Below are 13,373 nucleotides of genomic sequence, written 5' to 3'. Positions count from 1 at the left end.
CTTTTAAATGTTGCTGTTTGAGACCTAAAGACTCCTTAATCCTTCTTATAACATTTTACGAATAATCAAAGGAAAAATAAACACAATGAGATGTAAAATATGTCAAGGATGAACTCAGTCTACTCTATAAATGATGCATTGAATTCATTGTGACTAGTTAAGTGCGTCTGTAATTTGTCCTAATTTTGACAGTTTTTATTACTGTTAAAGGCATGGAGCTGCCCATCACAGATATCATGACATTTTCTCTTTTAAACAAATTAATAAAAACTTTTGAATTAATAAAACAAATTAAATAATGGATCAGCAACAGTAAAGAAGAAAATGTTTATTTTTTCAATTGAGCGAACCATAACCAATTGTTAAAGGTTTAATAACAATATTATAGTTATTAAACCTATAGCAAGTTGTATCAGTACAGCATCATGGAAAAGAAAAGAATCATCAGGAGTAAAAGGTTATTGTGAGAAAATTTTAGCAATATTCTGAGAAGCTTAATAAGGAAAGGAGTGTTAGTAACTTATTTTCCAATCACATGTAAACTGGTGAAAAGTTGTGATTTTTTACTGTGGATCATTATCCAAGATATTTAGTATTCCAAGACTGACAGAACCGTCTTCCAAATAATTATAATACTTCATTAGTTATCTGAGCGTTGAAAGTCAAACTGTCTAGAATAACCATCAATTAATAAACGAAAGCCATTTCCAGCAAATTCAAATACTCACCGTCCAGGAAAAAGTGGAATTAGCTTTATCTACAATGGTTTCATATTTAAAGAACTGAAAGTTTGTTGGTATTTTGAACATTATTTGAAATAATCTGTAATGTCTTAGCTGTGACCTGCCAAAACCTGTGTCTCGAACTCGGTGTAAGAGAGATTAGTTCCGGAATTTCTTATTTAACCCTTTCTAGGGCCGTGGGAAGTATGCTTCCTACCAAATTTATCAATCTTTGTATGAAATTATGTAGGTTGGCATAAGTTGTGACACATTTTTTTAGTAAGTCAGAAACTTAGATGCTTCAGTTCTTTATCTCAGACAAAATGATGTCTTGATTTGTTACTTAATTATTAATTAACCGAATTAATGAATTAATCAAATTAAATTTATCTACTAAGCTAAATGAATCCCTTTTCTTATTCTAATTTCAAACCTAAAAATATTTTTAAATAATATGACTAGAAAAAAATGGCCCTTTAAAGGGTTAACAAGCTCTTTATAGAATTTTAGAAACTATTAAAAGCTTTGCTTTGAAAAAAAAGTGTTATTTGCAGTGGTATTTTTTCTCTATAGTTTTTATATTTTCGAAGTCTTGATTCAATATTGCCAGTCATTCAAAATTAATAATTTAATTGTTGCATTTCAGTATCTACATTGATTGCAGGCAAAAGCTGGTTTTCATTGGAAATGGGCCATCTAAAACCATTTCAAAAGTTCCTGACTCTTCATTCGACATTTTATAACCAATTATATTGATTCGCCATTTTCTCCATCCTTTTTTATCTGCCTTTAAAAAGGTTTTTCTTTCATTTTGAGTTTCGATTCATGGACCTGGTTAGCGATGCTAGACTAAAGAGTGTTGGATTTAAACTTGATGAGACCCTAAACTGAGATACAGTGCCCTTTATAAGTCAGTTTAAATAGTATATATGGTATTTGGATCCGACCCAAGTGTCGAATAATAAGTTATAATCGGATAATTTTTTTCCAAGCTGTAGCTTGTTTTACTTATTTATAAATCTGAACCTGAGATCAAGTGGGATTAGTTTTACCAACCGATTTTCGATGGTTTAATATTTCTCTTCCTTCGGTTGAATGTGCTTCATTGGGCCGGACATTTGAGTCGCTCATTATATACACGTTTCTTAAAAAAATCAAATAGAGGAATTTCTTAAAACATGATTCTTTGATTATAAAAAATTTCGTCAAATATTGAAAAATATTTAGCTTGTTAGACAGATAAAAAAAACCAAGAATGAAATTGAATAATAATTCGTAAAAATTTGTAAAGCATATAAAGTTTTTATATTTTGCATGCACTAAAATAGCGCAACTTCTTATTTATTAATAAGGGAATTTCTTTTTCAGGGACTTATTATAATTATAATATGTTAATAGGAGTTTTTAAATGTAAAAGAAACACACATTATTTTTGCATATGCGTTAATTTAGAAATTATCTGTTCCTATTGCTACTTATGGATAAACAACATATTTACAGTTCATAATTATAATGAACATTAACATAATAATTATAGCTGTTCGGGTAGTGGGACAGATGCGTACAACCATTTGCGTACGAATCATAAAACTGTCAATCAGTTGTCTCGTTTACAATGCGGTTGTGTTACTGAGAAGGTTCAGTTCTAGAAGAGGTTATAACATCTTAAACGTTATCTAAAAGTGTCATATTTGGCGAGAGTTAGCCTGATGTTTGACACAATTTCGAATACTTAACGATACGTTCATTAATATAATTTCATGCGTTTTAATACTATAGGAGTAATTTCTACTAGCTTTTTATGAAAGATGGATTGCTTTTCAATGTATATATTTAAAAATGTAAGATAAAAACATTGGGGAAAGATATTTCTGCTCATATAAATAGTGTACCCACTTCGAAATAATAATCATTTTTTCTAGATTTCAGATATAAATGCATTACTTTACATAAATATAAAGTTTTGCATTAAACGAAAGAGTTTGCGTTTCATTAATTTTTGATTTATTTCTTCTTGATTCGTTTATTTAATTCAATAAGTTCGTTATTTAAATATAGGCAATTAAAAATTATTTCTTAAATTTAAAGTACAATTAAATGAGGTTAGTGGAATTGGAAGGATTTGTAAGGAGGATTTGTATTTGTTTTTAAAAAATCAGTTTTCAGAGTAGAACGCCATTCAAATTTAAACTTTTCTGTTTATCATCGTAGATTTAATTTAAATGTTGTTACATTTTTTTCAAAAATCTGTACTCTGATAAAGATAAATTATTTGTTCATTATACGACTTTGCACTTTATGTATGAAATATTTTAAGTATAAGGTGCGTAAAATAAGCAGCTTACTAAATCAGAAGTATATTAATATTTTGCTAACTGATCATTTGTACCTGCGAAAATTTGTAGGAAATATTAGCTGAATTCAAATTTAATTTTCTTCTAGTTGCACTATTCACTAAACTGTAATCGAAATCTACTGTTAAATATAAAACAAAATTAAGAAAAAGGATTTTTACATTAATATATGTATTATATGTTCTTCAGAAACTTTAATTTCATTAAAGATCGTTCTTATATGTACAAAAAGTCATTAAAAATAGTGTTGAATGAAGTTCTGGTAAAATACTCTTCAACAGTATACATCTGCCCCTTTATTGAAATGTTTACTGATTAGCTATGCGTTTTTTTCCATATTTTAAACAATGTAATTATTTCTAATTTCAAAAGAATTCATGGCCGTTTTAAACCTTCCTGGGGTCCTGAGATAATGCAAATCTCAAAGCCCCTTTTTCCCTCCAAATTTTTTATTGATTTTAATTTAATTTTTATTCACCAATTTTAAGTAGAAAATTTTGAAAACTGAAGTCGCAAGTCCCTTTCTAGAAAGTTCATTTCAATATTGTACAAATAAAAAAAGTGCACTGTCAAGACGTAAAATTAATTTTAAGCAAAATATCGAAAACAAAAGAAAACTTTCTACAACACTCTAAACAATATTGTAAAAGGAGGGAATATATTTCTTTAAACTGTAAAGCTTCAAATTTTTTAGAATTATAAAATAGCATAACGAGTAAATGGTAATTAGAAATATTACTAGAGTAAAGTCTCAAAATTAATTTATAATTTTGATTATAACTTGAATAAATTTGACTGCACGGCCCACTGTCATTAAATGAAAGCATAAAACTATTTACCTTTCTACAACTATTAAAAATTATCAAGAGCTGAGGGGTTCCCTGACAGTTGCCAATTTTACCTACTTAAAAATCTTGTCCCCTCCCCCCCCAGATTAGAATTATTTAAATAATTTTTTTGGACTGTTGACATAACAGCTCCTGTATAGTAGATTCAAATCTCTTGGGAATTTAATTATATTTAATAGAAATGGCTTCAAGGGCATCTTTCGATTTTACCATTGATTCGGACGTTCTTAAGCGATTTTTTTCGTGAAAACAATGCACAATTTGCAGATATTTTGCTATGGAAAAAGTCTGGTTATCTCACAATGAGCCCATAGTTTTCAGAAGTCCAGTCGAGATCCATATAAGATTTTAAGAGCAAATGAATTTAGAACATTAGTTTCTTTATTTAAAAAAATAAAGTCAGACTTCTTTTACTGCATTGCAGAAGAAACTCTTGCTGTAACATTAAAGAAGTTTTTAAAGAGATGTTTTATTTCTTCATAACTATATAAGTGAACATTCACTTCTATTTCTGTAATTTACTTTCATTCATAATACATGAAACTTTGATTAAATCTTCAGTATTCCATTATAGTATTTCCATTATAGAAATTTGCAATCTTGTAATTAAAATAAAATGAATAATTTCCTATTAGTATATTACTAAAAAAAAAATGCATTATAATACTTATGTAACAGTTATAATTTTTTTTCTCAATATAGGCTAAAAGTTTGGTGAGTTTGTATTGGATTTGAAGGAATATTTCACAGAGCATTAATTCTTTAATGCTACTATGTACAAAAAAATAATTTAAATGATTTCTTAGATCATAGTATTCAATACACTGCAATATTATAAAAATCCAATAAATAGTAAATGCGGGATAAGTTTAAAAATTGTGAAAAATGCTTTCTTACGTATTATTATTCCATTTCCATTTGTAATGTTCCATTAAAATATCCTGAGTTTTATTTTTAATTCATAAAATAAAATAAGGACTGTTTTAGGAACTTAAATAAAAAATTACCTAATAACATACGCACACACACACAAAGGATGGGGGGGGGGTGGAAAAAATTGGCTTTTAACACGGAAGCATATATTTTAAATTTCACAGATATCTCCAAAATTTTCGTTTAAAATTATTCAAAAATTAAAGTGTGGAATATTCAGACTTTAATCTAAAAGTTTTAATTAACAAAATAAGATTTTCTTCCAAGAATGAAAGTGAATGTATATATATGCGTCTATCATTCTATTTAAAATATCGACCATTGGACGTAGAGATACTAAATTTAACACACGTATATTTGGAAGAAAAAAATATGCAATTCAGTGCATTTAAAAATATTAATACAAAAAATATTATGTCTTACGTAAATTATCTTAAAATTTAAAAAAAAATCATTAATTTTATTTGTTTATCAGTCTTTGCTTAATTTTATTCTGTAAAAAGAATACAGATCTTAGATAGCATGTATGTTTTATAGTAAAGATCTTCCGTTTATATTTACGTACGAAAAGATAAAGTTTTCACATAAAAGAGAATACTAGATTTTTAAATATAAGATAAGATGTATTTTTATTATATCAGGCTTCTTAAATTATTTATTTCATGTGTATTTGAATTATTTATTTGAGTTCCAGAAATTCAAAAGCTTTGAACAGATTTAATTTCAAATAGTAGTAAATTTATCACTGTTAAATTCTCTTATTGATTTATGTGCTATTAATTAACTGAAATGCACATTTAAATGATCCACTTATTTTAAAACAATGGGAATCGTTTGTGATAGTAATAGTTAAGTTCAGATGTATTATTTTTTTTTTTAGAATGGAATTTCTATTTCGGATTTTTTTAAAGTTTATTGATTTTCATTTCATGAGAACTATATTTAGCATACTTTGATTCTGAATGAATAATGCAGAGAATTTATATGATTTGGAAGTAAAAACTATTTTTTACTGTAAATTTTTAGAAAGTTATCAAATAATTCTCTTATTTTTTGATAAATTAAAATTCTAATTAAAAATTCAAAAAATCACTTTCCTACCCTCCAAAATATATATTTGCCAAATTTGATAGGCAGACGGCAAGGTGTCTACAGAGCCAGCATATACACATAGAGACAAAAGTTTTTTCCCTGTGTTTAAGCATCAAAATTTAGTTAAAATACCAATACATTTTCTCGCCAAATACTCTCGCCAACAGATAACATATGTTTTAGCAAACCTAGACTAATTACTCCCTACCCCCTTTTTTCAAAGAGCTACGCGTGATTTATTGGCTTTTTTATGAGCTGTACGCAAATGGTTGTACGCATCTGTCATACAACCGTTCGGAATCACTTCATTCTATTTGAAGTTGTTATTTTCTTTATTAAACTGACCAGTGTGTCAGTGTTACATTTGTAATTCTAAAACAAATTTGTAAATGGTAAAACAAAATAACTCAGCTTGGTGATTTGCTTTCAGTAATCATATTGCAAAGCTTAAATTTTAAAAGCATATACAGTCATTTGAACCGTCTTTGTTGTATTTTTTTTATCTTATTAAAATTTACGTAATGACATTTTCAATTTCTTTATTAAACTTTCCTAAGTTTATTATTATTATTATTAAAGTTCAGATAATTTACCGTCATCTTATGTTGACAAATATTAATATATAAATCGGTTTTTAGTCTACTGTGATAAAACGTGTCATTTATCTTTCTAGAAAATGTTAGCGAGGCCAGATAATACCAACTTCCGCATCCAGCTGAAGCGAACCCCTGAGGGTCGGTGGGCCTTTAAATCTAACGTCGACTTATTGATGAAGGCTCTCAAGAACTCCAATGAGCTCATGTCAGAACCGACTGGAGTCTATGAAGGTCCCTCATGCTTCATTTATGGAAAGCTTTCACCGTTCCTCGTGTAAGTATCCATGTTTTTATATGGATGAGAATTTACAATTTTTAACGAAAACGCATTTGCAACATAATATCAACTGCTGAAACATGTAGACATATTTTAGCAGTTACGTGACCGAATAGAAAAAAAAAACTTTTGAAATTTAAAAACATCGATTTATTTCACCACGGGACGCAGCATAATTTACGTTCAAAGAATAAGTGGTGCGAAATATTGCAGTCTACATCGCGACACAGGAGCAAAAGAGACCGTAATTTTCCATTCAGTGGTTTTTACTATAAGTTTCTGGTAGGTATTTCTTTGACATGTGTAGTCTTAGAGAAATTTAGGATCTTTAAAAGAATTTTGTAAACATTAAGGATATTTATCCCTTCACGCCGAGCGTCAGAACCTGCTGAATTCATCAGTTTTCCAGAGTGCGTACATGATTAATTAAAGAAGTGGGAATTGGATCCGGAAATAAGAAAACATTTTAGAATGAAGTTAATATGAGCTTAATTAAGATAAAAATTTGGTAATTAATTAAGATTCAAATTCGATGATTATATATATATGTATATAAACTAAAAATCGCTAAAATAAACCAGAATATAAATAATATCTTTGGTATCTAAGTACTTTAGACCAATAATTAGAAATTAATAATGTCAAATTAATGTTGCTTTCTCAAAAAAAAAAAAAAAAAACGCATAAAATGTAGAAAAGTGAAACAATAGATTCGTTTCCCTAGCATTTTAATGGAACTGTCTAACATCTAAAAGAATGTCTAACATGTCATAAAAGTGGGGAACTGATTAAAATTACAATAAATTTTTTTACTTTCTTGATTTATAAAATAATAATTTTTGAAAAGTTGACTCAACTAATTATGATTGAATATAGATGTTAAAGTAAGAAAGTAAAACCATGAAGGAATTAAACTAAAATAATAAATCAATTAATAGTTATATTCTGTTGTTAGATTAATATAATGTCATTGTTAAAAATGAAATAAAATATAAAGTTATTGCGATCAGTTTTCTTATTTACGCTTTTCTCTAATAAAACAACTAAATAGGATACTGCGTTCAAAATATTAATATTTTTTTTTAATTTCATATTAATATTTAATCATTTTGTCAGACTATTTGACATTTTTTAAGAATCTAAAAATGTATAAAAGCGATATAATTAATTCCTAAATCTGGTTTTATACACACTGAGAAAAATTCGTTTATTTCATTTAGCTGTAACTAAGGTTCTATTTCTGCACAAAGAAATAAAAATATAAGTCTAATATTTTTTAGTTATTTTTTACAGAGCGCATCTTTTCAAAAAAAGCTTAAGATGCAGTTTATGTAAATATGCAAGAACCAGTTGTTAAGGAAAAAAATTATTACAATGATCAGATTTCTATGTGCATATGGTGTCAATCCTTTAATCTTTTTTTATATATATTGTTACAAACTTGTAATTTGCTTCCCATCACGGCTAGTATCACCGTAAGAAAGACCCTTTGTAAGATCTGTCCTGTGCGTCAATGACCTGTGAGCTTGGCGACCATTTGGCAACTTGGCGACGAATTTGGCGAGTTTTGCGACTAAATGGATACTACTGGAAAGTTCGGTAACTTTCACGATCCATCCACTAAGACCCGAGATACAGCCAGGTACGCCCTGATTGGTCTGAAGACTCTAGCCCCGCCTCCCGGAACTATAAAAGACTGGCACTCAGAAGCTACGAGGAAGTCGTGTCGTGTGTATCGGGAGAAGTCGTGTGGATCGTAAAAAGAGGCGGTGTGTGGTGAGAGTTGGAGTCGCCGACACGTAGAGGTCTTGGAGGATTAGACAGCAAGCAAGTTGCTAAACTTACAATTAAATGCGCTGAGTAATTACAATTGAGTGGCGGTATTTGTTGGGGAAGAAAAAAATTTTGTAACTATTCTCTATTGTTTTGACATAAAAACATCGTATAAAATTTTATATTCTGCAAGTTTTTATCATATGAGATTGCTTGAAGTAGGAAAAAAAAATTGGCTGCATATTAGAAAAATGGCAGAGATTCAGAAATGACTGCGAAGATGAAGTCTCTAAGAAAACTGCGGTTTCCATGTATTTAAAAGGGACACATTCTGTTTGATTTTAGAATTTGTAAAATGCAAGCAATAAGAAGTGGTGTGTTTGATGATTCTTCGTTTTTGTTTTGTTTTGTTTATAAACTGTTTTTTCAGAGTGAGAAATTTGATAAGATTACTGTCTTCCTAAGTTGTTTAATTTAAATATTAAGAAATCTTTAATTTTTTTTTCTCCCAAATTTACTAAAAAACCACGCCACTTACCATGCGTAACAAATTAAAATTAATTGCTTAACTGATTATTAATCTCCAAAATTTTCAAAATAATCAATTCGTGAACATATAAATTTACTAAATATTGATTCCAAACTTTTTAAGCATGAAACATGTTATTATCATCTCATTTTTATGTGCACCGAAAAGTGTGTAAAGAAAATAATAAATTAAATATATGATATTTAAAAAATTGTGATTGTGTATTTTAATGCAATGATGAATTCATAAAATGTATATAACGTGACATGTATTTAAATATACTTTAAGTTGTATTTAAATAAATTGTAAATACACTATAAATTTTTTACTATGCTTTCAAGTTCCATTTAAATCTAATTATGAAGAAACATATTGGTGTATATTTTACAAGATTCCTTTGTATTAAATTTTCTGTGAATAATTCTTACTAGCTATCTTAGGCGACTAATTGGTTCGACAGGAATATAAGCTATATTAATCTTCAGATAAATCGTTTGGATATAACTTCATATCTATAAACTATTTAACACTAAAACAGTGTCATTTTAGTTGTTTCATTTGAATTATCTTATTGAATTTGTGCATTGGACTTATGAAACTTTCTAATGGAGAAAATCCCATAACATCATAGTGCTGTTTATAAAAGTATATATCCAGCATTTCAGTCTTCGAGTTTATAACCATTTTTTTTTTATTTGTCTTGTAAACTGTACAGATATTAAACAGAATTCGCCTTGCTTATCTTTCAACAATGGTGGAGAGTAAAATATTTTATGAAACAATAAAAACGATTTGAATCAGAGTAACAAATAATCTATTGTTGAAAAAAAATATTTAAAAAAATTGCCAAAATTCAACATAAGATCGCACTACTATTAAATTGATATCATTAAAAAGAATTTTTTTTTTAATTTTAACACTACGTAAAATTTATTTTCGTGCAGTGATATTTTCGGAAGTTGCCATGCAAAAACAGCAAAATTCAGCTTACTTTTTATTTTATTATAATTCTAATTAAAATTTTAAAGAAATCGTTTGTAGATGCACATTCCTATCTTCCACTATATATATGTACTAAATTTGGTGGATATAGATCAAAAGGTTTGGTCTGTAGAGCGCTAAAACACGCACACATTCATTTTTATTATTAGTATAGATTAACGTGTTGTTGTACGATTTCCTTCAAAAAGTAACGACTTAACAAAACTAAAGATTTTTTTTTTTCAATTCGTTTCCATTACATTAAAATTTGCCGTCAGCAGAATTAAAAGCAGGAAGTGTGACGGAAGGAAGGCAGGATGCGCGAAACAAAAATTACATCGATGAGAAATAAGAGAGAAATTAGCTGAAGCTGATTAGCAGTTCTTGGCAGATGAGTACGCTTTAAATAGATGCGGTGGGGAAAGGTACATTCGAAGAATTCGCGAGAAGTTCATTGCTTCGTGAGGTAGGGGAAAAAAATGTCGAGAAAACAATTGTTCTTCTTTTCTGCTATTGTAATTATGATCTAAAAAAGAGCTTGCATTTTTTTTCCCTGCCTCGTAAGTCTCTTAAATTAAAAAAGAGGAGTGGAGGCATCCTTATTCTATTTTTGTTCCTTTTTTTAGAGTATTAATGTGAACTTATAACAGTACAAAATAAAACAATTGTATACATTTCAGTTGAATATATTGACAGTATTTAAGAATCGGAGAAAAGTCCATATTGCCTCCGTACCAAAATTAACCAAGCAATAAAGTGTAAGATCGGAACCTATATTCAAATACGATCGCTAGAAGAAAATCGTCACCAAAATTGATGCTCACTAGAATCCTGGAAAATTTTTCATTAACAATTAATGATGCTAGCAAAAATAATTCGCTGCAACGAAATGAAATATACCCTTTTCTTTATGCATAAATATAATGTTTTTTTTTTCTTCTTAAATCCTGGTTCCAATGAATTTATGGTAAGGTCCCGGCCTCGGAACCGGAGGGTTTCGGATTCGAGACCCGATTCCACCGAAGAACCGTCGTATAAGGGGGTCTGTTGCACGTTAAATCCGTCATGACCAAACGTCCTCCCGCTGGTGTGGTGTGGAAAGGGGGTGCAAGCTCAGGTGTCCTCCTCGTCATCTGACCGCGGTTCAAAATGACGAGGTCCGTCCCAAAATAGCCCTAGTGTTGTTTCAAAACGGGACGTTAATATAACTAAACCAAACCAACCAATGAATTTATTTAATCTCTTAATGAAATGTCATATCCTATTAAAATGTTGTATTGTTAAATCAATCCTAATGAAAACATAAAGGAATATTTCCTTAGTTCAGCGTGTGATAGGGAATTATTTTTTCCTTTGAAATGAATCGTTATTCTGAAAGGTTAAAATATCTGAATTTCTGTTATTTGATCATTCCTTTTAATATGAAAAAGAATCCCTGCTGAAGAAGCAACTAAAAAAAATGAAGTACAAATTTGTCCTGTGTGTATCTATCCTATTATCGTCACATTTCAAACACTTATCCCTCCCCCATAATTTCCCCCCTTTTTATTTTTCAGACGTTTTAGGTATTAAAATTAGCAGTTGCAACTGAAAATCGTTCATAGTTTAGATACTGAGTTACCCTCATACAAAAGAGATCTAATTAATAGGAATTTACATTTTTTTAATATAAAATTGTGACACTTCAGGAAATAATTTTGTTTCATTCTTCTGAACTGGCCTATTATTTTCAGAGAGTGATAATAATTTTCCGTTTAAGCCGAATGTAATTTCAGAATGCCTTCTATTAATAAAACAAAGGGGAGAGGTCATTCAAAACTTTTTCGAATACTTTTTATTAAAGATTTTAATCCACTCCTTCTATGCACGCTAATAGACTTTTTCGTAATTATTGTTCGTCTGTCGTGCGTGATTAATAATACGTAATTACGTTCCTTTTTACAATATTAGGAAGCACAAAACTCTCATATTCAGGGTTCACAATTGAGGAAAGAGTGTGAAGGGGGCGTACCACATTTTTTGACAGAATATGCAAGAACATTTCAGAAAGATAACTTCTGTTGGTTGAGTTCTATAGTATTCTAGGTAAACTTTGTAGAATAAAAAATAATCAATGTGTCCATCTATTTTGATTTTTAAAAAATGTAAATTTCCATTTATTAGAAACAATGCTTTGTCTTATATATTGTCGCGTAGATAGGTCGTGTGTTAACTAAAGTAAAAGATAATTCGCTAATCTCAAATACAGATTTTATACAAGGAACTAAACCGTACATCTGTTTTTATCCACAAAACGAAATGACTCGAATCTTCCAGATTTAGAAAGGTACAGAAATTATAAGAACATTCTAGAACAAACGAGAAAGTAAATCAATAACGATGCAATTTTCAGGCAATTTGAGGCAATACGAAATTGAGAACTGTCGCTTTCAGTTCATAGTCCGCGCCAAGTTGGAATAAGTTCCGTTGCAATATTTTAAAATTGTATAAAATTTGAGTCATGAAAATTTCTGAAATTTTGTTTTTTATTAATTTCTCTCCTTTTTTTGTGTGTTTTTCAGGGGATTGGATGAACCAAACATTCGAAAGCATTTCCCGAATGCAAAAATGGTTGGAATCGACAATGCGACGCATTCCGTCCACACCGAATGCCCCCGTGAATTCAACGACGCACTTCTCAACTTTCTACAAGAATAAGAGCTCTATTTTATGTGTCAAAAAAATCTAGTAAATGCGCCTGTTTGCTTGCAGCCGACTTTTTTTTTATGTTTTTGAAAGTATATCATTTACATAATTGTATATTTTACAATGAAATATGAAGTTTTGCACTTTTGGTTCTCGTGTGTTTATTTAATATTCTCTCTAAAATCTTGTAATTATTTAATTAAAATTGAAAATACAGTACACTCCCAAGTATTTAGCCTGATGTGGTGAAAAGACTGGCCGAATAACAAAAAAGCCAGACAGGCTAGAGTTCAGTGAATTCATTTCTTTACCCACGAATACCAGAAAACATTTTTATATCAAAACTCACTGTTATAATACTGTTACAAAAAATTTTCTACAACAAAATACCGTCGATCAATCATAATAACGTAACGCATTTAATCGCTGTAGTTCAGCAGCTTGCTTGCTGTCTGTCTAATCCTCCAGTTTCTTTACTTGTCGGCTACTCCGACTCCTCTCACACACAACTTCACTGCAGCTTCAGAGTGCCCGTCTTTTATAGTTCCGGGATCCGGGGCTAGAATCTTCAGACCAATCAGGG

At 29.5% G+C, this 13,373-nt stretch overlaps 1 protein-coding gene across 1 annotated transcript in view; it reads left to right on the top strand.

Annotated features, from left to right (window-relative positions):
• The window catches only part of LOC129967139 (protein ABHD11-like), a 35,692-nt gene extending 22,759 nt beyond the window's left edge, over positions 1-12,933 (top strand). Inside the window, exons 5-6 of the mRNA XM_056081827.1 lie at positions 6,623-6,819; positions 12,667-12,933. Coding sequence (XP_055937802.1) covers positions 6,623-6,819; positions 12,667-12,802 — 333 coding nt within the window. The 3' untranslated portion in view covers positions 12,803-12,933. The remainder of the gene's footprint in view (positions 1-6,622; positions 6,820-12,666) is intronic.
• Positions 12,934-13,373: the final 440 nt, after the last annotated feature.

The sequence above is a fragment of the Argiope bruennichi genome, chromosome 4 (assembly GCF_947563725.1).
Source record: "Argiope bruennichi chromosome 4, qqArgBrue1.1, whole genome shotgun sequence".
Classification (NCBI taxonomy): Eukaryota; Metazoa; Arthropoda; class Arachnida; order Araneae; family Araneidae; genus Argiope; species Argiope bruennichi.
Note: the sequence above shows the minus strand (reverse complement) of the source record. Positions and strands in the feature narration are given on the sequence as shown.